The 23055-nt window shown below is 44.5% G+C and overlaps 1 protein-coding gene across 1 annotated transcript in view; it reads right to left on the bottom strand.

Moving 5' to 3' along the window:
* Window positions 1-23055, bottom strand: part of LOC147727954 (uncharacterized) — a 271926-nt gene that overhangs the window by 164785 nt on the left and 84086 nt on the right. Inside the window, exon 2 of the mRNA XM_086961862.1 lies at window positions 4988-5170. Coding sequence (XP_086817988.1) covers window positions 4988-5170 — 183 coding nt within the window. The remainder of the gene's footprint in view (window positions 1-4987; window positions 5171-23055) is intronic.

Below are 23055 nucleotides of genomic sequence, written 5' to 3'. Positions count from 1 at the left end.
AAGGCCCCAGAGTTTCACGTTGGGCTGATAACTTGAAGTCAGCTAAGGAGATGCCGTCGGTGGTGGAGGTGAAGTTACTGAAAGAAGTGGAATTAGGCAGAGTAGTTGGCCCTTTCAAATTTTGTCCCTTGCCAAACCTAATTGTGTCACCACTTGGTGTTATCCCGAAGAAGGCAAAGGGTGAGTTCCGCCTGATACATCATCTGTCTTGGCCGGAGGGGCTTTCAGTTAACGACTTCATTTCCACTTCCGATTCAGCAGTGGCATATGCGTCAGTGGATGACGCTTTGGAATTGGTGCGCAAGGCAGGGGTAGGAGCTGACCTCGCAAAATGTGACATACAGGCCGCTTTTCGCCTTTTGCCTATTCATCCAGCTGATTTTAGTTTGCTGGGTATGTACTTTGCAGGAGAATATTACGTGGATCGGGTGTTACCCATGGGCTGTGCTATCTCTTGCTCCTTGTTTGAAACATTTAGTACATTTTTGGAATGGTGTGTAGTCCAGCGCTCAGATCACGCAGCTGTATGCCATTACCTGGATGATTTTTTGTTTGTGGGCAAAGCGGAGACGGAGCAATGTACTAAAGTCTTGGCTTGTTTCCAGGACTTGGCTAAAGAGTTTGGTGTGCCTTTGGCGGAGGACAAAACGGAAGGCCCAACGCCTAGGTTGACCTTCTTGGGCATAGAAATAGACACAATGGAGATGGTGGCCCGTTTGCCCAGAACAAAAGTACAAGAGATCAGGTCTTTTTTGCATGAAATCCTGGGAGCTAAAAAAGTGCAGCTGAGGCAAGTCCAGAGGCTTCTGGGCTATTTGAATTTTGCTTGTCGAGTTGTCAGGGCGGGCAGGACATTTTGCAGGCGGCTGGGCTTTGCGATGGCTGGGGCGTACTTGCCGCATCACCACATACGTTTGACAGCAAAAATCAAGGAGGATTTGAGCATTTGGCTACGATTTTTGGACGATTTCAATGGCGTGTCCATCAATTTTGTGTCTGAGGACACGGTCTGGCCAGTGCAGATATTCTCGGACGCGGCTGGGGCCTTAGGTTTCGGCGTGTTCTGGGACGGAAGGTGGTGTGCAGAGCAGTGGCCGGCACAGTGGTTGCGGCAGGGCCGCAGCATTGCTTTTTTAGAATTCTTTCCCTTGTTGGTGGCGCAGCAGATTTGGGGCGAAGAGTTCAGAGACCGCTGCGTGTTGTTTCACATCGACAACATGGCGGTGGTTTTTCTGGTGAACGGGCAACGGGCAAAGGATTTAAAGGTGTTGCAATTGTTACGGGCCTTCATGTTGCGTGTTCTGCAGCTGAATATTGTGTTTAAAGCCCAACACATCCCTGGTGTCAACAATTCAATTGCCGATGCTTTGTCTCGTTGCCAGTGGCAGAGGTTTCGGGAGTTGGCGCCTGGAGCGGACCAATGCAGAACACCGATTCCGCCGAACATGTGGGACCTGGGGAATTGAGGATGGCAGAGTTTGCGGAGCAGTCCTTATCAGAATCCACGCGTCGCAGCTATCAGCTAGCATGGTCTGGTTTTTTGATTTACGCCGCACAGCACGGCAGGGATGGCTCGGCGGTGCGGGATGAAAAGTTTATGTGGTGTTTTGTTCTGAGTTTAATAGACAAAGGTTTGTCGCCTTCCACCATTTCGGGCAAGTTGGCGGGCATTTCATTTTATAGTCAGCTAGAATTGGGGTGTGAGGTGCAGAAAGGTTTTCGTTTACAGAAAATGCTGAAGGGTTTTGGGAGGTCCTTTGGGCAGGCAAAGAAGTTGAGGGACCCCATTACGTTCAACTTGTTACAAAAATTGTTGGGGGTGTTGCCCTCCTGTTGTTATGATGAGTGGGAATGGTTTCGGTTTAAGTTATGCATGATATGGTTGTTTTTCGGTGCATTTCGGATATCAGAATTATTGGGGTTACGTAATCAAGAAGGGATCCGGTCATCTGATATTGCTCTTGTGGGCGGTGGTGTGTTGCAAATCACATTGAGAAGGTCAAAGACAGACCAGGCAGGAAAAGGGATGTTGGTGCGCCTGGGCAGGAGTGGGGTGAAGGGTTGCTGCCCTGTTGGGGAGTGGGAGGCATTTATGGCTTCAGGGGTGTTTCGAGAGGGTGGGATATTTTGCCATAAAAACAAAACACAGTTAACTTGTTTTCAATTTCTAGCGGTTTTACGGAAGGCATTGACTTTCGTGGGTGAAAATTCGCACTGTTTTGGGACGCATTCGTTCCGAATAGGTGCGGCTACAGAAGCGGCAAGGTTGGGTTGGGGGGGCAGAAGATTTGCAGCGAATTGGTAGATGGAAATCGAATTGTTGTTTTAAATATGTTCGGTTGTAAAAAAAAAAAAAAAAAAGTTACTCATTGTAGAAGTCAGGTAGTTAATGTTACTTTTTCCATCACAGGTCGAGTGGCGGATTTTCCTCGAAAAAAGAGGACATGGATTGTCGGCCATTCTATAGTAAAGTGGGCTGCGAACTTTGCCGAACAGCAGCTGTGTGGGAGAGGGCTGGGACTATATGGCAATGACCATGAGGTGATCTGGAAGGGCTTAGGGGGAATGAAATGGGGAGAGTTGTTTTCGGTACTGAACAAAATGGCCGAAGTGTGGGGCATTCCGGATCTGTTGATCCTACATTTGGGGGAAAATGACTTGGTGGAGTGTTCAGGTCTTGCTTTAATCAAACAGATGAAGCTGGATTTGGCTGTGATTAAGGACAGATGGCAAGGGACCAGGCTTGTGTGGACAGAATTTCTGTACAGGAGCCAGTGGAGGGGTGCCAGGGTTCATGCCGCGGTTGAGAGGGCCCGCAAGAAAGTTAACAAAGCATTGAAGACATACTGCGTGGCAATGGGAATTACGGTCATTGCCCATGAGCATTTTAATGGTGAAATGAGGCACTTGGTAAAGGAAGACGGGGTTCATCTATCACAAATGGGGCAGTCATACTACTTGATGGAGCTCAGAGATACTTTGGCCAACCTCTGGTGTGTTGATTTGTGGTGCTCCAAACCAAAGTAAGGAAGGGAAGAAGTTGGGGAAATAAAGTTTTCCTTCTCCGTCATTAGGTATTGTCTTGAGCGGATTGTTTTTCTGCATTAGGGGAGGGTTTTCTGAGGGTGGGGCAGGAAAACTCAAAGGTTTTCCTGGGTGGCGTGTGTGATGGGGATTGGATAATCTAGAGCGGATTCATCCTTTCTCTAAGGGGGAGGGCTTGGGAGGGTAGGTGGGGGAAGAGATGGAAAAAGAAGAAGGAAAACTCAAGGATGGTATCAAAACAAGTTATGTTATCGGAAAAGAAAGAATTGGAAAAAGGAAATGGTTATATGAAAGGTTTGGAGAAATAAATAAAGATAAAGTTTGTTGGAAAAGTTATGTTGCGGGTCTGTCTTTGGCTGTCCTGGTAATAAAGGTGACCTTTTATACTATATTCAGAGTTGTGTGAGAGTCCTTATTTGCGCGATGGGCCCCCAGGGGCACTCGGCAAAGCCAATGTCCCCCTGGGGGATTTCGCGCGAGGGACGACCTCACGCGACCTGATTGGGTGGTGGGAGGGGTTTAGGGTCAAGTGAAGGGTGGGGAGGGAGGGCGACGTCACTCTGAGCGAGTGAGGTGAACGGTGGAGTCGCTTTTTGACCCACCCACCCGCCCTGATTTCAACAAATCAAGGGGTTGGTGTTTTTGTTGTGTCTGTGGTGTCTTTACGTTGTCAAAAAAAAAAAAAAAAAAAAAAAGGCTGCAAAGAAAGGTTTTCGCAGTTTGATCATAAAGTCGGGCAGGCATGCCTACTTCTTGAGTCAGGTCAAAGTGTCAGGATGTCACCTCAGGACAACTCAGGCAGACTCTTTTGTTGTCTCGTCGGCGTGTGTGATGGGGATTGGATAATCTAGAGCGGATTCATCCTTTCTCTAAGGGGGAGGGCTTGGGAGGGTAGGTGGGGGAAGAGATGGAAAAAGAAGAAGGAAAACTCAAGGATGGTATCAAAACAAGTTATGTTATCGGAAAAGAAAGAATTGGAAAAAGGAAATGGTTATATGAAAGGTTTGGAGAAATAAATAAAGATAAAGTTTGTTGGAAAAGTTATGTTGCGGGTCTGTCTTTGGCTGTCCTGGTAATAAAGGTGACCTTTTATACTATATTCAGAGTTGTGTGAGAGTCCTTATTTGCGCGATGCGTTCTTTTTGTTTTTGAGGAAGTATCACAGAGCACCCTGAACACGAACAGGAACCGGCAATATTAACAAGAAGACGCCACGCATCTCGGAAGTAAGTTTGTTGACTGTGTATGCAGCAACATGAACCCTCTTGTTGGCTCTTGAGTTTTTACGAGATTTTTTTCATGTTTTAGTTTTGTGAGATGACCGCGATTGGCAACCGTTTTTCCTAACATTCCATCTTATACATGTAAGTACACACGGAATCGTGTGCACCTCTTTTCCACTCAATCACAGGCTACTGCTTCACTTTTGTTTCACCCGTCTGTTTCACTCGTTTGAGACACACCATTGGTACTTAATACACTTAACACGAGGTTTTCAAATCAAAGCATGCATATAATGCAATAGTCACATGATTCTTTGTTACAGTTTTTTAACAGGATGCAAGTGTAATTCATGAATATTTTTGTTGAATTCATCTTTTTAGCACAAGTTCCCTGATGAAGGGCAAATCAATGCCCGAAATACATTGGAAAAGTAACTGTGATGTCTAACTAATCGATATGAAATTAAACGAATTTCACATAATTGAAGAAAACATATGAATTTCTGAATAAACACATTACTTAAAGTCTTAAAAGATATTTATTCGTAATTTTTTTTTAAGGAATCCCTGACTTATCATCAAGGAGACAAAGGTGTGCACCGGGGGATGCGACTGATGATATCATCAGAGGTACTTCATTTTCAACTTTTGAGTTTGCTCAAAATAAATATCTTATCTATTAAAATCTTTGAGGATTTGAATAAACAAATATCTCTTACCTTGGTCCTCACTTCTTCCATGAGCTCTACAATGTCATATGGCAGATCCTTTTTATAGGGAATTGGAAACCGTCCGATAGGCCTAGAAGCGCCTTCTGATTTAGAGCAGTATATCCGACGTCCATTAGCGGCAGTGGGGACCCCTGCTCGCCAAAGAGTATTAGCTCCATGCACAGGAAAAAGCTAGAAGAGGAGGAAGAAAGGAAGTTAAAATTCATCACAACAGCAAGCAAATATTAGTTGTCATTGCTTGCATAAGGTGTAGAAAACCTTCACAAACCTTTCTTGTATCAGAGGAGGTGTGTTATTGATCAAGCAAAGAAGCAGGGATTAAACGTCAGGTCATCAGGTTCACGTGCAACAATTTACTCACCTGAAAGGTTGTTTGACTGGCCTGAAATCACAGCAGTCACATAAATGGCTCGATTGTAGTCTGTGTTATATTAAAAAAAACTTTTATTTAAAAAATATCTTCTACCAGTCCCAACCCGCCATAAAGAATACGTGAACCATGCTTAGGTCACACTCAATCATGCATCCCTAGCCCTTAATTTACTTTTCAAATTCGAGCTACCATCTAACTTCAGGAATATTTCTCATTTGATGTGGAACCGATGTTGTGGTCATCAAAGCCCAGACTTTCGTAAATCTCTGCAAAACTATTCCCAAAATGTGGCTGCTAGCTTCACAGAGTCACTCAAAACAATTTTAGTTCAGGGAAAGATTAAGTGGCACCACCAGACCAAATACGATCCTAATACTGTAGAGTAGACATCCCTAACGTAAGTCCAGGAAGGCCAGATCCTTGCCAGATTTCCAGGATAATCACAGACTATTTAGTGTCAGCTAGATCCATTCTATGTAATGCATCATATGCGGATATCCTTAAAATACCCTAGGATCTTCCACTCTTTGACCTACACCCAGCGCTAGCAATTAAAAAATGCCAAAACCAAACAATGTTTCAGATTCCTGCACAGATATCTGAAAGTACAGGTGCAACATTTCAATATTTCACATTGATTGTGCTAGGCAATTTTGCACCAAAACTTTGCACTAAATGACTGTGCAAAAGGCATTTTTGCACTGACTGGTTGCCGCAAATGGCGGTACAAAACTGCCCAGAAGAGCTGGAAATAGATGTGGTTCGGCTCATATATATTTATTGATGTATATAGGTGGATTATTACTATGTTTTGTTGCTGGTGAAGCCATTTATATTGTTATTAGATAACAGTCAATGGAGAGAAAATAATATCTTTAAGTCTTACGTGTGGAAGAGTTTAAAATGTTAGGCGTTTTCCTCTGTACTGATGTTTGCCTGTCATCACCAGGATAAAAAATCCCCTTCGCCCCTTAGAAATATACAATTGTGTGTCTGGTTTCAGCGCTTGTTATTTTCGAAGAGCCCTTTAAGCCACCTGTGGCTTGTATACATGAGGTTAAGACATGTACGAAAGGATATGACCTAGCTGCAGTAAAGGCGGTCCCGTTACCCTCCTGGTCATAGTCAGTCATAGTTACAGTTTTTTTAAAAGACGATAAAAATAACCCTTAGTGCTATAACCAATTTCTCTTTTGGATGCAATTGCTAAAGTACTGGGACGGGTGCTTCTAGGCCGATTGAGAAGCTTTACATGGTGGTAAACAAATATAGTTACAATCCACCTGGCCTTTCTGGATCTTACAGTGGAGTTTGATCACATTAACCGCGACAAGCTGTGGAAGATCCTTTTAGATCTGGGTACGGACCCTAATATAGTGTATTAATTTCCTCCATGAGCCTAGTGTAGAGACATTCGTTAAAGTTAGGTACTCCAGCGACTCCCTATGCACAAATAGTTTTTAAATGGGTTGTGGGGTCCGTCAAGGATGTATCATTGCTCTTTTTCTATTTTCCCTGTATTCAAATGGATTGCAACAGGCACTAATTACCGCAAACTCAGATTGTCCTTTTATTGGCACGCGCTCTCAGCCAGTACCGTTATACGCGAATGCCACAGCGATGATAGTGAGAACGGCCAATGGTCTACGGACTCTTTTGAAAACTTTTGGCTCCTTTATGAAAGATTTAGATTTTATCAGTCCACCTCACTGAATCTTATGTTATGGTGATGGGATCTAAGAAACCAAGAACAAAGACCTTTAGAATTAAGAGTTTTCCTTATTAGGCAGTGTTATTTGATACCAAATTGTGTTGGAAACCCCTGGTCACGGCAAAATGTCAGGCGTTTCGGAAGAGCATAGGGGTGGTTTCTAGTTTTGCTGCTAGGTTGGGCAGCAGACCCCTTCAAATCCCTTGCTAAGATTTATTAAGCCAAATGTGTTTCAATGGCCTTGTATGGGAGTGACATCTGGGGCTTTTCGGCACCTATAGAGCTCCAGATAAACAAAAATAAATTCCCCAGGTGCTTACTTTGTTTTCCCTAGAGTACATTGACTTTCTGTGTTAACGAAGAGTTTGGGGTTTGGCACCTAAGTGACCAGATTGCCCTGAGTCAAAAAATGAAATTTGGATCCTCCTCCTCCCTAGAAAATCCCAGACCTGTAGGAATTAAAAAAAATCTCTATGGTCTAGTGTATAGTCATTTTTTAATTAATCAAAAGACTTAAACCTGAGACTGAATAAAAATAGCCAAGATGCAGAATCCCCGCCTGTATCCATCTGTCCATGCATGAATCTCCAAATATTTCTGGGAGGTTGTAGTTAACTATTGGCGTATAAAAGGATAACCTACCTATACCCAACATTTTACGTACATTATTCCATACTTTATGGATACTAAACAGAGTTTTAAAATGAACTCTCTTAAAATAGCTATTGTATAGTTGCCACCATAAGCACCCTCGTTTCTTCACCCGAAATAAGTTCCTGCGGTGATAGAATCCTATCATTTGTCAGTAATAACTCCTGGCTATACCTTAGGGTAGTAACCCAATAATAAAGTTTTAAATTGGGTAGGGCCAACCCACCTCTATCTTTTGGTAGGGTAATGAATCTCAATGCTCTGCGTGGTCTCGTGTATCCCCATATAAACCTCGAGAACATACTCTCTATTATCTTAAACCATTGAGGTATAAACTCCAAACAAATTGTCCTAAACAAGTATAGACGAAAATAAATTCCTCAGGTGCTTACTTTGTTTGCCCAAGAGTACGTCGACTCTCTGTGTTCACGAAGACAGTAGATCAACAACTGCGTCAACACTCTCGCCCCAATCAAGAAACCCTCCAACAGTCATACCAACAAGAAAGCCAGCTGGTTCACTGAAGACCTCCGGGCCTCCAAGCAAACCTGCCGAAAGCTGGAGAAGATCTGGCTCCGTGAACGAACACCGGACAGCCACGCAGCCCACAAGAACGCCACCCGCAGACACCATCACCTCATCAGATCCGCCAAAAGGGCCTCCTTCAAAGACCGCCTAGACAACAATGCGCACAACAGCAAAGAGCTCTTCAACATTGTGAAGGAACTCTCCAACCCCAGCTCCAAAACCGACAACGTCCCATTCTCGCATGACCTGTCCGACTCACTGGTCACCTTCCACCGCAAGATCCCAGACATCCACGACAGCTTCAACGCCACGACCGCCCGACAACCACTGAGACCTAAACCCCCACGACTACCATCCACACCAACTGCCTGCTCTCCTGGACCAACATCGACGACACCATCAAGATCATGAACATCATCCACTCCGGATCTCCGTCGACCCATGCTCACAACACATCTTCAACAAAGCCAGCACAGCCATCCCACCCATCTCCGGAAAGTCATCAACACCTCCTTCAAGACAGCAACCTTCCAAGAAAGCTGGAAGCACGCCGAGATCAACGTCTTACTCAAGAAACCCAAGGCGGAACCCAAGGACCTCAAGTACTTCTGGCCCATCTCCCTGCTCCCGTTCCCGGCAAAGGTCATCGAGAAGACCGTCAACGAACAACTGACCCGCTACCTCGAGGAGAACAACATCCTGGACCCTTCCCGAGACTGCCCTCATCACCGCCACCAATGACATCAAGTCCCTGTTAGACAACGGAGAAACATCGGCCCTCATCCTTCTGGACCCGTCAGCCGCCTTCGACACGGTCTGCCACCACACACTATGAACACGTCTCCACAAAGCCAGGATCCAAGAGAAGGCCCTGGACTGGACCACCTCCTTCCTCTCCGGCAGAACACAGAGCGCCCACTTTCCCCTCTTCCGCTACGAAGCCACCGAGATCATCTGCGGCGTACCCAGGGCTCATCCCTCAGCCCAACTCTGTTTAACATATACATGGCACCGCTCGCCCATGTCACCCGTCAGCACGACCTCAACATCATCTCCTACGCCGATGACACCCAGCTGATCCTCTCCCTCACCAGGGACCCCCACACCGCCAAAAGCAACCTTCACGAAGGAATGAAGGCCGTCGCTGAATGGATGAGGAACAGCCGACTGAAGCTGAACTCTGACAAGACGGAGGTCCTCATCCTTGGATCCACCCCTTCGGCCTGGGATGACTCCTGGTGGCCGACAGCACTGGGAACTGCCCCAACACCCACGCACGCAACCTAGGGGTCATCTTCGCTGCACCCTCTCCATGACTAAACAGGTCAATGCCATCTCCTCCTGCTTCAACACCCTCCGCATGCTCCGCAGGACCTACAAGTGGATCCCCACTGAAATGAGAAGAACGACCACCCAGGCCCTCGTCAGCAGCAGGTTGGACTAAGGAAATGCCCTCTACGCAGGAGCCTCGGCCAAACTCCCGAGACGGCTCCAATGCATCCAGAACGCCTTCTGCACGCCTGATCCTCGACATCCCTCGCTGCAGCCACATCACACCCCAACTGAGAAACCTGCACTGGCTCCCGGTCAACAAGAGGATAACCTTCTATCTCCTCAGCCACGCACACAAGGCACTCCACAATACCGGACCAACGTACCTCAACAGACGACTCAGCTTCTACACCCCAACCTGCCAGCCTCGCCACAGTCCCCCGCTTCCGAAGCGCCACCTCCGGCAACAGATAGTTCTCCCACCTCACCGCCAAGACCTGGAACACCCTCCCCATCCACCTATGGCAGACCCAAGACCTTCTGACCTTCAGAAAACTTCTCAAGACCTGGCTTTTCGAGCAGTAGCAGCATTCTCCACCCCAGCTTCTTGAGACCCTCATGGTGAGTAGTGCGCTTTACAAATGATATGATTGATTGATACTCAACTTTTGTTAAGAATAATAGGGATAGATTTCTGCTTGTAAGACTCAGATTTAATATATTGCATCTGACACTTGCTATCCCAAAATGATGTTCTGATTTGAAATATTTGGGCCCATGTGACTGCAGTAAAAAATCCTATAGGACTCTCTGCATTTTATGAAGTTTTGTAGTTTTTATGTGGAACCCAGGAGAGCTTTTAATGTACCTACTTTAAAAGGAGGAGGCTTTTTACAAGTTTGCCCTGCCTTTTTAGGTCTCGCACCTGCGACACAGGGCGAAAGCCCTGTTGCAGCGAGACCCTATTGTCGTCGCCTCTGCTTACAAGGAGGCAAGAGGAGACAACAGCTGTGCACGCGCAGCATGCCGGAACCGGATCAGGTCCCGCACGTGAACACGCGCTCCGATTCCGGCATGCTGTTCCCCGTCACAATGGAGCGCGCACGCAGACAGACACATGCGTGCACAGACACACACACAGACACACGAGCGCGCACACACGCTGCCGCCCCGCACGCACACACACACACACACACACACACACACACACACACACACAGACACACGAGCACACACACGCCGCCGCCCCCCCCGACAAGCAAGTTCTGAATGCGTAGACACACACACGCATTACCTGGTATACGCAGGCTTCCCTCACTCATGGGAGCCCCGCACTTGCATTGACGGCCTCATCCGATGCCATTTCTGACTCAGGGCTTCTTTTGCAGCCACAGCGGGGCTCTTCCCTTAGGCATGAAAGCCCCGGAGTGGTATCCGCTGGTCTTCACCCAGGCCCCCTCCTGGGACTCTGGACTTCCGCTTTGGCGCCGGGGCTCGCTCCTCACAACAAAAGTGAATTGGCGCGCATGTGCGGACAGCCCCCGCCCTCCCAGGTCTCCTCACAACTGTCCCGGCGCGTGTCGGTTCCTGGAAGAGCACAGTGGTGAGTAGCGTGCCCCGGGCGCGATCACTTGCGGTTTCGTGGTACAAATTTGTTTTGCTTTATGGCGCAGCACCGTGGTCTCTCGCGCTGCTCAGGCACATCACAGTGCGAAACTCTAGGCACCAAACGTATCAGTGGCGTTCACTAATTTCCAAGTCAACAGACGGCATGGCGAGCCTGTGCCAGCCAGCTCACAGAGCCCTGTGTTCTTTCCATTTACAGCTCCATGTGTGTAGCAGTATTTCATTACATTCATGTCTCCATTCAACAAACCCAATAGGTTTGTGTGCAATAGCGCAAACAAATGCACACTGTGTTCTTAGTACAATTTCTTTAACTGTGGTATGACATAAATATCTTATTTTCGAAAACCGTTTGCAATAACAGGTTTAATGTTGTTCAGTTTTAGCCCAAACCTAATATACTGATTAAACGTCATATTCGCACTGATCTGAATTTTACCTTAATCCAATGAAAGTGCCACATTTTTACTTGTTCAAAGTCAGCTTTCTTAACTAAATTTTGTCTACGAGGCTGCGTGTTACCTTGAGCAGTCGAAAGCGACTATTCACCCCATTCATAAACTGTATAGAGCACACAAGGTAGCAGGGTGTGCAGATTAAAAATTCAAAAGCTTAAACGCAAAATGTACAGTCAGAGAAAAGGAAATAAAACTGCAAATAGAACAAAATACAATTTCAAAATATTTACAAAAAAAGCATAAGGCAGGCATGCCCCACAAATGGGGTTGAAAAATATGCTGGTGGGCAGGGTTGGACTCCAAGTGATTTTTTGTGCGTGACTGGAAGTAGTCACGGCGGATGTTTCACTTCAGTTATTAGACTCAGAGGTGGTATTTGGTCACTCTTCCTGGCACAGGATGAGAAAGAAGTGTGTGTAAGAGCAGGGCACAGAAGGTGTGTAGTAGAGATGAATCCCCTGTGGAGCGAGAGGGTCCCTCAGGTGAGGGGCAGCAGTGAATAAGAGATTCTGTTTGAAGTGGGAAGTGCCACTGAATGTGAGGTAGCTGCAGGGAGTGTGACAGAGACCAGTGAATGGGACTGGACAGGATGGCCCCGAGAGGGAGCCTCTGAGAAGGATGAAGGAAGCAACACTCTTGTGGGGCAAAGGATGTAGAATACCAGAGGTAGATACTGGGGCATTGGTTGGGCAGAGGGCACTTCTTGGATAAGGATACTGCACTAGATGAGAGAAGGAGTTAGAGACTCTCTCTACAGATGGAACCAGGAAGAACAAGCATTGGCATAGCCAATAGGTCTCGCCTTTTGGAGCTTATAAGTGTTTAGGTATAGCTAATGACTTTGCGTATGTTTTTAAGCTGTGGTGTGCATAAGTTTGTAGCATGCTGAAATGGTATAATAAATTAGACCTGTGCGCATGCCGGCTTTTGAAGAACCTGCTGTAGCGGAATAAGGGGGGTGATTGCTGAGCTCTGTACCCATTCAGTCACTGCCCCTCTGCTGAGACTGTTAAAATGTAGTCTGTTTTCCAATGGAGCTTTTTGTGAAGCGTACCTCGAGTCCCCAGAGCTCCCAACTCTTTGATTTTCACACAGACCACCGACTATGATTAAAAGGAAAACATTAACATTTCTAAAAAGTAACAACCACATTACAAGAGGCGGCATGTTTCCTATGAGGAGCAGGCCTGCTTCTGGAGATCTCAACATGAGAGCAGAGGTGGGTGAAGGAAGACTCCGTAGTGACGTTTGAAGACGTGTTGAACCGTTGGAGTTAAGAACGCAAAAAACAATGGCACAACTGAAGTTATGGATTCGAAAACAAGAAGTGTATTAAAAAAAAACAGAGACAGAAACATGGAGGAAAAGAAGCGAGAAAGCGTCAGTAAAGCTGGAGACACGAGAACAGAAATGGTGAAAGGGCATTCCTTGTAGGGTGGGCAGTGGCATAAACTGAACAACAGCTGCTTGCAAGCCGTCCCCTGATGTAGAGAACCTGAGACCAACTGTTTGATTGTCACCTCAGTCAAAGCAATGACGGCCACAGAACATAGGAAACAAGATTACTTTTTTCACCTGCTGGGTTTGTCTTGGTAAAGCTTTCAGTTGGATTAAAAGCAGTTGAGTAGTAGGAAAGAGAAGAACGAGTTTAAGCAATTGGCATTGTTACTGACAATGCCTTTTTTATGTTTTAAAAGCGAAAACAAAACTAAAAGGCATTGTCATTTGCAATGTCAATAGCTCAAACTCTGGTAAATGCGAGACCTTTTGCATTGCAAATGCTTTTTAAAATATTTTTTTAGCTTTGTTGGCTTTTAACTTAAATGCACTAATCCTAGAAACAGGAGGCTGAATAAAGGAATCTGGCCACCGGATGTTGATGGTGCTAGGGTGGCTTCCGCAGACCTACACTGGCTAATTATGATGGCTAGCCAGTAGATGCCAGATGGGCCTACCAGATGGCTGACATGCCTGTCCAGAGCATCCACCAGAAGCGACCATTCAGTGCTAGAGTTAGTCACCAAATAAATGATCAAGACAACAAATGTCAGTGCACACTTTTCCACCAGGCACACACACCACCAGCCGTCAGTGCACGCTTTGCCACCAGGCGCACACACCACCAGCCGGCAGCGCACACTTCCACCAGGCACACACACCACCAGCCATCAGTGCACTCATCAATTGTTAACGCATCCACAAAAAACTATTGTAGCAATCGCAGTATGGCGCACTTTACTTTTAAACATGTCAGTGCATGCTTTTCCACCAAGGACACACACCACCAGCCTTCAGTGCCCGCTTCCAGACACACACACCACCAGCTGTCAGTGCACGCTTTGCCACAAGGCACACACACAACCAGCCGTCAGTGCACGCTTTCACCAGGCACACACACACCACCAGCCGTCAGGGCACGCTTTCACCAGGCACGCACACCCCCAGCCTTCAGTGCACGCTTCCAGACACACACCCCCTGCCGTCAGTGCATTCGTTGCCACCATGCACACACACCATCAGCCGTCAGTGCACGCTTTCAACAGGCACACACACACCAACAGCCATCAGTGCACACTTTCACCAGGCATATACAACACCAGCCGTCAGTGCACGCTTTCACCAGGCACAGACACCATCAGTCGTCAGAGCATGCTTTCACCAGGCACAAACACCACCAGCCGTCCGTGCACGCTTTCACTGGGTATAATCACCACCAGCCGTCAGTGCACGCCTCCACCAGGCACACACCACCAGACGTCAGTGCACGCTTTCACCAGGCATACACACACCACCAGCCGTCAGTGCACACTTTCACCAGGCAAACAGCACCAGCCGTTGGTGCACGCTTTCACCAGGCACACACACCACCAGCCATCAATGCACAATACCTACAGGTACACACACCACCAGCCATTGGTGCACACATCAATTGTTAACGCATCCACAATTAACTATTGTAGCAATTGCAGTATGGCGCACTTTACTTTTAAACATTCATCTAAAGCACAGCATGCCACCATTGCTACAAAAATAAATACACTTTTTTTTGGTCTACAATTTATACACTTTTGTTGCAATTGGTGTTGCAATATTTCGCAATGCCAATAGCTCAAACTTAATTAATGCGAGACCTGTTGCATTGCAAATGCTTGTTATATTTACAGACGTTACCAGATGTATTCGCTATATCAAGTGTAGTACGTTTTTTAAAAGCTGCAGTTTTTTCAACAGAGCACATAGGCCGAATAATTGTGTATCTTAGAACCTGGATATAAATTTCTTTGGGTGTATTGTATTGTACACCCACTTCCTTCACTGGCTCCACCCACTTACTCCATTGACTCCACCCACATCCTCAACTTGCATGGCTGAAACCCACGTTTAACACTCTTTCTGAATTCCTACCTTTGTAATATGATGGTTGACTTGATATCAGCTCAAAAGCCAAGGCAAAACCGCAAAAAAGACTGGATGACATGACTTTTGGAACCAAAGATAATGAACTTTTTCTGACCATTAAAGGCCTGACTCCAAACTGATTCTGATATGACTATCTACTTATGTTGTATTTCGTTTCTCCCCAGGCTTGACCCTAAACTGTCCTGGAGCACTCTATTACTAAAAGACAGTAGGCTATATGACATTATAGAGCTCAGAGGTATAAGCCCACTATGAAGGAATCTATCAAACTTAGAATATATTGGACTCTGCTAGGGGCACACTATGCACCTCACTGGCACATGCACAACCTGTAACTGATATATGCACATCATTCACTCCTGCAATGAATAGGTTTTTCTTTGTGTAAAACATTACATCCACCTTTGCCTTATCGTTTTTCACTTTTTTTTTACCATAAGGTGTGACCGTCAGCGATGGTCTGGGTTCAGATTAAGTGGCCTCGTCCCTTATATACTCTGGGTAAAATGTAAACTTACCTCCTGTGATGTCACATCTTGCAACTACATTTATTGTCATATTTCGAGAAATGTATTAGGGTCAAAGGTTGTGTATTAACATTAAGCCATATGGGGACATTTGGAAGTTGACATCTCTTAAGGCCGAGGATACAACTCTGAAATTATTTGCTGTTGGTGAATTCGTGCATTTTAAAAAGCAAAACCTTCAAAACTGCTTTTTTTCTGATAATCTCACAACTCAGCGCTGTGCATAACGAATTCACACGAGCCTGGCTGCTTTAATTCTCCAATAAACTGCTTTTTATCTCAAAGAATGAGTGTGATTTTTAAGAAGGCAATGCCGCAAAAACACAGTTTCCTTTGGCAACTGTAGCGAAACATTGCAGCTTTCTTGTGCCATCATCCTGGGCAAATTTCTCCAGGACAAAATGCATGTCCACCTAACGCTAATGAATCATCAGGCTGAAAAATAACTGTTCTGCCTAAGTAAATAGAATAGCTTGTTAACAAGGAACAACGGCCCTGCATCATTCGCCCTGCAGTTAGTGAGGGAAGAAAGAACTGAATAATGTAAATGTCTTTTGTTCTATGGCACAAACTCGACCCAAATGTATTGGAGCGCTTTACACATTAAATCATCTGTGCCTAACCTTGTAGAGGTTTGCCCAGAATCACAGAGTTGTTGAGCCGACGCAGAGACTCAAACCTGGTTCCCCAACTAAAAGTCGATTATCAATAGCTCTAGCTGTGACGCCACATCTTCTACCTGTTTGCACAAAGAGAAGAGCAAAAGCTTCATAATACAATTTTGTAAACCTTTGCCAGTAGTTGACTTTGTGTTCCTGAAAAACAAACGTTTAAAGTAATAACAGGAATATAAATAAATGGTTTGTGTTTTCGTCCGTTTCTTTTAAAGTTTCCTGCTGCACCAACCTATCGTGTAGCAAACCACAATTTTTTCAACTGCATAACACATATCCTTGGTCTGGTCTGGCTCCAGGTGACTCATGATAGCACAAGTGTAAGATGGTTATGTAACTGCACATGGACTATAGACACAAATGTGGTGGGAATTAATAACGAGTGCTTTCTGGGCTTCTATTGTGCTGTCGTGTTCTTATCTAGGACCCTAATTCGATATTCCCGATTTATGCCCTTGTGAGGTTATAATCAATAATGTCCTGACAAAGGCATAAGAATCAGATTCATATTCAGTAATAGCCCATGCAATCCAAAGCACAGCACGGCTACTCCCATCGACTTCTAGAAAGCACAACACGTTTTTAAACAAACCAAGCCTCCAGCAGCCCGGAAAAACCCCCCTGCTTTTGTTTTGATTTGAAAAAGAACTCCTGAAGTCCTGCAAGAACTGTTAGTTCTTGGTGACGTCTTATGTCCAACCTTACGTCAAACCCGGCACCTTCCAGGTATAAAATACCAACAGCTGCCTTACGCAAACACACGGTGGTTTGGAGCAGAGCGGCCATCTACTTGCCCGAGAGCCCAGCTGATGCGAGTGCCCGCGGAAGCCGCCCCTCCTGTTTGACGCACAGAGAGACGCTGTCTTTTTCTCCAGCTGAGAAAATCCAGCTCCGGTGTTTCCAGCCTACCCTTGCGGGTTGCCGGAATATCGAGTCCTGAGGAAAGAGATACCAGACCTCCCACATTCTATTCCCAAGGTACGGAGCTGACTAAACCCTTAGGAGAATTCTTGATGCAGATTCTTGGCAAAATTATCTTAACCAACTTAACTTAACATCGCTACTTACTTTTCCCTTCCCACGTATTTGGCTTAGGTCAGGTACACCGGGGTAGGCGTAGTTATAAGCACCAGTTGTGCCTTTTAGTCAATGTATTTATGTATATATTTTATCCATTTTAAAGTATCATATGGCTAAGAAACCGTATCAATGCTTTTACAGTATTATTTCATAATACTACTTTTACTGTACGCACTCTACTTTACTTTAAGTATTGCAATTGTGGCAATTCATTTCTCTTGCATGAGAAAGAAGACTGCTCAATAAATAACACCTTTTTATTGAAAACGCCCGTCTCTCTATTTCTCTGCACTCTGGTGAAACTAAGTATGCACTGCTGACTGAGTGAAATATCTGTCTATTGTTTTCACACGACTCTAGAGATATACTCTTATTCCGAGGGAGCAAAGTTGTCATGTTTATGCGGTTGTCGGAAACTGAATCCCTTCTTGTCTGAGCCAGGGAAGGTTATCCATCCCTCTTCATTCAAGAAAGTTTCCAGTGACCTCTGAGCTAGCTGGCGCAAACCCAAATTAAGTTTACCATAGTCAGTAGAGACCTAGATGACCTCAGTCCTACGTCTACACTGCTGTTTATGTTATTCCAATGTGCAGAGCCTATTGGGAAAATAGGAACTACACTACATGGCGCCCAACGTTTGGTAAGGCGATAATCTAGCGCAAGACAATAGAGTAACTCAGTCGTGCTTTTTCACACAGAACCCTTTCCCCGTAAAAACTCCAATAGACGTCTGGAGTGGGTGAAAGGTTAATATCCGCCGGAACTTAGTAGGATGAGAATCCTATGTATTAGTTTCTGGTTTTGATCAACGTTGAAGGATACAGTGTTCCAAAATATTGTGCACCTAATCTTTGTTTCCTTGAAACTCGATCTGCAAAAGAAAACTTTCAGTCAGTTAAAATGACAGAAAGTGACGAAGAAAGGGAGCGAGCAAGACTAGCAGCTCAACTCTTAGAGGAAGACACAAGTCTTCATGAAACCGAACCAAATGCTATACTCATTCCGGTCAATCTAAGAAGAACTATAACTCTAAAACTTATAGATAATGGCCTGACACCGCGAGGTGGTACAGTCATATTCGTGATAGAGGCACACGAATATCGGCAGACAGAGGTATTCTATTCATGGATACACTTTCCAGCAGCACACGCTACAACAAAAGACTTCCACTATTACAAAATAGAGGAACCTCCGGATGAATACACTTCTTTCGAGAAGATTGAGATTCCACTAAAATACCAAGAGCACCTGCTCTGGTTTAAAGGCGCCCTAAAACATAATGATCATATCACCAGGCTCGGTCCACTAGGTAGACCAGGAGCAAGGTGGCCGGTTCTAGCCAGCTACACACCACATCCAGACATTGATAAAATGTCAGTTCCTGAACTTTTAGCTCAGCTAAAACTCTTAATTAAAATACATAGACAATTAGTCCAATATGTCATGCGGATTTCAATAGTCCAACCGACATTTAACATTCCACAGCAGACCCCTCACTAGGGGAACATAAACTAAATCACACCACAGAACATACAAATCATGTCTTGGTAAAGTACCCATAAAACGGGAACAAATCCCATTCTGGTTAGCACAGAAAATTACTCAAATAGAGGCAGTATTCCCGGATACTACTCCTACTGAGAAACACAGAATTCTGACTATCTGCCTCCCGATGGGGATCGCACCACATGTGGAGGACTGTGACACTTGGGGCACAGTTTTTGCTTACATCTACACAAAAACAAATTGTGTCCCGTCTATGGCGGTCATACCAGATGTATTAAGACAGATTCAAAATGAATACGGTTCAGAACCAGCTTTAACTCTGGGTATGAAATTACTAAAAGACTCCAAGCTGGTCTCGGCTATATTATTAGCAAATATAAAAGGTGAAGCAGCATCTGTGGCGATCCGCCAGAAACTGAAGGAAACAGATATAGAAGCCCAACCATTGGAACTTGCCAGAATTATAGAAAAATCCTATGAAGAGCTAGGAAGAGATAGTTTAGGTGGGAAAACGATAAAACCCCAACTAACTGAAAATCCTGAAAAAACTTTTATTAAAAATAATTTAAAAACTCCCAAAAACAGTTGGGAAGGTAATAAACACACCATTACCAGGGAAAAACCTTTCTAGTCCAGAGGAAGGTCTCCTCAGCGTAGAGAGAGATCTCCAGGCCGAGAAGACAAGCCTCCCCAAAGGGAACTCTCTGAAAAAAGATACAACCTTAGAGATAGGGATAAAATAAGAAAACCAGACAGATATCAAGATGTTGATACACGTCCCTCTAGATCATTCTCACTGAATCCTTCTCGATCTTCCTCACAGAAATCGGAAAGAAGAGGACGGTCAGAACATAGAGAAGAGCACACCAAGTCCCAAAGACAAGGAACCTGTATATCAAAGTGAAAAATTAAAATTTCCCAGAAAGAAGATAGCAAGTATTAAGATTAAACATGCAGAGGATACTGAGGACACAGCTGAAAAACGGAGAGTGGGCACAGACAATGCTAGACAGCGGAGCAGAAGTGACCATAGCTCAAGACCCTGATGAATCTTCTGGAGACAGTGGACACGAATGAATACATTCAAGTGGAAACTGCAGACACACAAGTTAGTGTGCCCCATAAGCTATATGAAATAACATTACGTATAGAGGGAGATAAAACCAGGAAAATAAAAAGTCTCTTTTGGGAAAAACTTTCAAAAGGCTATGGCATTCTGTTAGCTGAAAAAGACTGGCCACCAGAGTTTGTCAGGGAGTGCCCTCATGGCGAAGAAATGATTATGCCTGCCTTCTCGAATCATATCCCGATTCATAAAAAATATACTTATGCAAGAAAATGGGCAGTAGCCCAAGCTCCTGCTTTGTACAAAAATCATGTAGGATGGGATGAGGACTCACCTCACCACAAGATCCAGTTAAAAAATCAGCCCACTGCACAAAGGCAGTACCCAGTTAAATAAGAAGCTAAAAAACAAGTCAGGGAGATCTTAGATCAACTTGAATATCAAGGGGTGATCGAAACATGCACCTCTCAAATGAACAATCCTTTGTTTCCTGTCTCCAAGCCAGATGATTCATATCATCTAGTTTGGACTACAGACACCTTAACTCCTGTTGTAAAACATTTGCAGTACAAAACTCACATAGTACAGCACTAATGAATAACATTGTGCGCAAAAAATATAAAACGACATTAGACATCTCTAATAGATTCTTCTGTCAAAACATTGCACCAGAAAGCAGGTATTTGAAAGCTTTCTCAATATTTGGGTCACAAAAACAATTTTGCCGACTCCCACAGGGATTCAAGAATAGCCGGGGATTATTCTCAGCAAGGGTAACAGAGTTACTACAAATATATGATGATGAAGCATTATCATATGTCGATAACATCTATCTCACAGACGATGACTTGGAGACTCACTTAAAAAGGGTGAACACCATAATACTTGGACTCGCCTCAGAGGGTTACAAATTCAACTTTAAAAAGTCAACAATTGCTCATCTAACTGTCCTATTTTTAGGTTATGAATTATCAAGTGAAGGCAAAAGCCTGGCAGACAATTTCTTAGAGAAATGGGCTATACTCCAAGCTCCAAAAACGCTGAAGAATTTACAATCACTACTAGGTTTTCTGAATTTCGGAAGAACATACATTCTAAATTATGCTGAGAGGGTTAAACCTCTCTATGAATTAATAAAACCAGATTTCAAACAAACCAATTGGACTCAGAAACACACAGAAATTTTGAGATCACTACAAACAGACATGTTAACTAAAACAAAATTACAAACACGTGAGAACACACGCAATCTTGTAATCCGAGTCATCCCAGGAAGATGCGGATTCACATACCTGACCTCTAATGAGGGAGAAACGGTACCTATAGCTTACAAATCACATTTGTACACTGAAGCTGAAATGAAATTCAGCTCCACAGAGAAAATTCTAACTGCGGTCAGAACTGCTGTAGCTAAAGAAAGAGCCCTAGCCCAAGGCAGAAGAATATCTGTTCTTTCAGAAGAAACAGCCCTTGAGGCGTTAACAAGTCCTCGTAACCTGGTTAAAGGAGTATTAGATCCAAAACGGATAGAATGGGAAAATTATTTTGCTACAGAAGACGTGAAATACTATTTTGACCCAAAAATGAAAAAACTAGATGATCTAGTATATGAACGCGAATATCCTCTGCCAGCTGAAATTCTGCCTCTAGAAAAGTACACTTGTGTAATCTACATGGACAGATTTGCACAACACTACAATGTAGTGGAAAAATCATACAAAGCAGCGTGCGCGATTGTTAAAGGTCGCTGGCGCTCAGGTAAATTCAGACCGATGAGTACCAAAACTGAATCAATCAGAAACTGTTCAGCTGAACGAGCTGAAATAATAACTTTAAAGATGGTGCTTGAAAATGCCGATCGCGAATTCCCCACACTAATAGTGTGCGATTCGTATTTCTGCGTCAAATCCTATAACAGTGACATGCAGACATGGATCAAAAACGGTTACAAAGATGACACAGGTGCCACAATAAAGCATAAAAGGCTTTGGGAACAGGTAGTTCTTTTACAGAAAGAACTACGAAAGACTCAGTGATACACGCATTGAGTCATCGACGTTATGGGGTTCACGTTGCAGGGAATTCATTGGCTAACACAGCCATAGCGGAAGCGGCTCGCCCGGCTTCCCTAGCCACTGAAAAGCGTTCAGAAAAACACATCGATGGGGAAACCATGCTAGCTGGAAAAGCCTCATTAAAAGGCGATTATTCAGCATTACCTCTCAACTATCCACTAAGTAATACATACATAATTGATGCAAACTCCGTTCCGTTTGCTCGAATCCCTGGAGTGGGGGATAGGGTAATTCCAAACACGAACAGGAGAATCTTCTTACTACAAGAAACACATATGGGGTCGGGTCTGAGGCACCAAGAAATCCTGAAATCTCTGATGGACCTACAATCAGAGTACTGGTGGCCGGGAATGAGCGTAGATATCTACTATTTTGCAAAAAATTGCGAGGACTGCAACAGAGATCGCAGTTGTGAACCGGTCCAGCCTGCAGCCCAGATACCATTACTAGAAAGATTCAGGCTATCTTTAACGCGGAAATCCAGTAGGAGAAATGCGTCCCCATAAAAATTAAGACAGGATTCACTTAAAAATGTAGACCACCACACTCGGCTGACGCCAGAACTGTTATAAAAGATTTGTGAGTCTTTATCGGCACATATGCAATTGGCATGCTACATTCTGATCAGGGTCCTGCGTTTAGCGCTCGAGCTTATAAAGAGGCCATGAACAGTATGGGCATCGCATTGCGGTATTCTTCTCCCTTCCATCCTGAGGGAAATGCGGTTGTGGAAAGAAAAAACCGGGACATAAAGCAATCTATAACGGCGAGGGTATTAGGTTCAGGTGATGGGTGGGTCAAACATTTAACAAGTGTCCAACGTAGTAGTCTTAATAATCTGCCAAGAAACTCTCTAAAAGGTCTCACTCCATACAAACTATTGTTCGGAACTAGAATGCTTATTCAGGACCTAGATAGTCACACTTCAGTGGTAGGAGAAAAAAGCTTTGATATCAAAGATTGTTTGGCTGTTTTATAGGATCTAAATGAAAAAAGAAAATACCTGAGTAACAAAGTTGAAACAACAGTCAACATACACTGAAGAAAAACCACCTGTCCCAGCAAGATCTGTCTGTATTCCAAAGAGTG

The sequence above is a fragment of the Lissotriton vulgaris genome, chromosome 3_1 (genome assembly GCF_964263255.1).
Source record: "Lissotriton vulgaris chromosome 3_1, aLisVul1.2, whole genome shotgun sequence".
NCBI classification, from domain to species: Eukaryota; Metazoa; Chordata; class Amphibia; order Caudata; family Salamandridae; genus Lissotriton; species Lissotriton vulgaris.
This window is presented reverse-complemented; position numbering and strand designations above follow the sequence as displayed.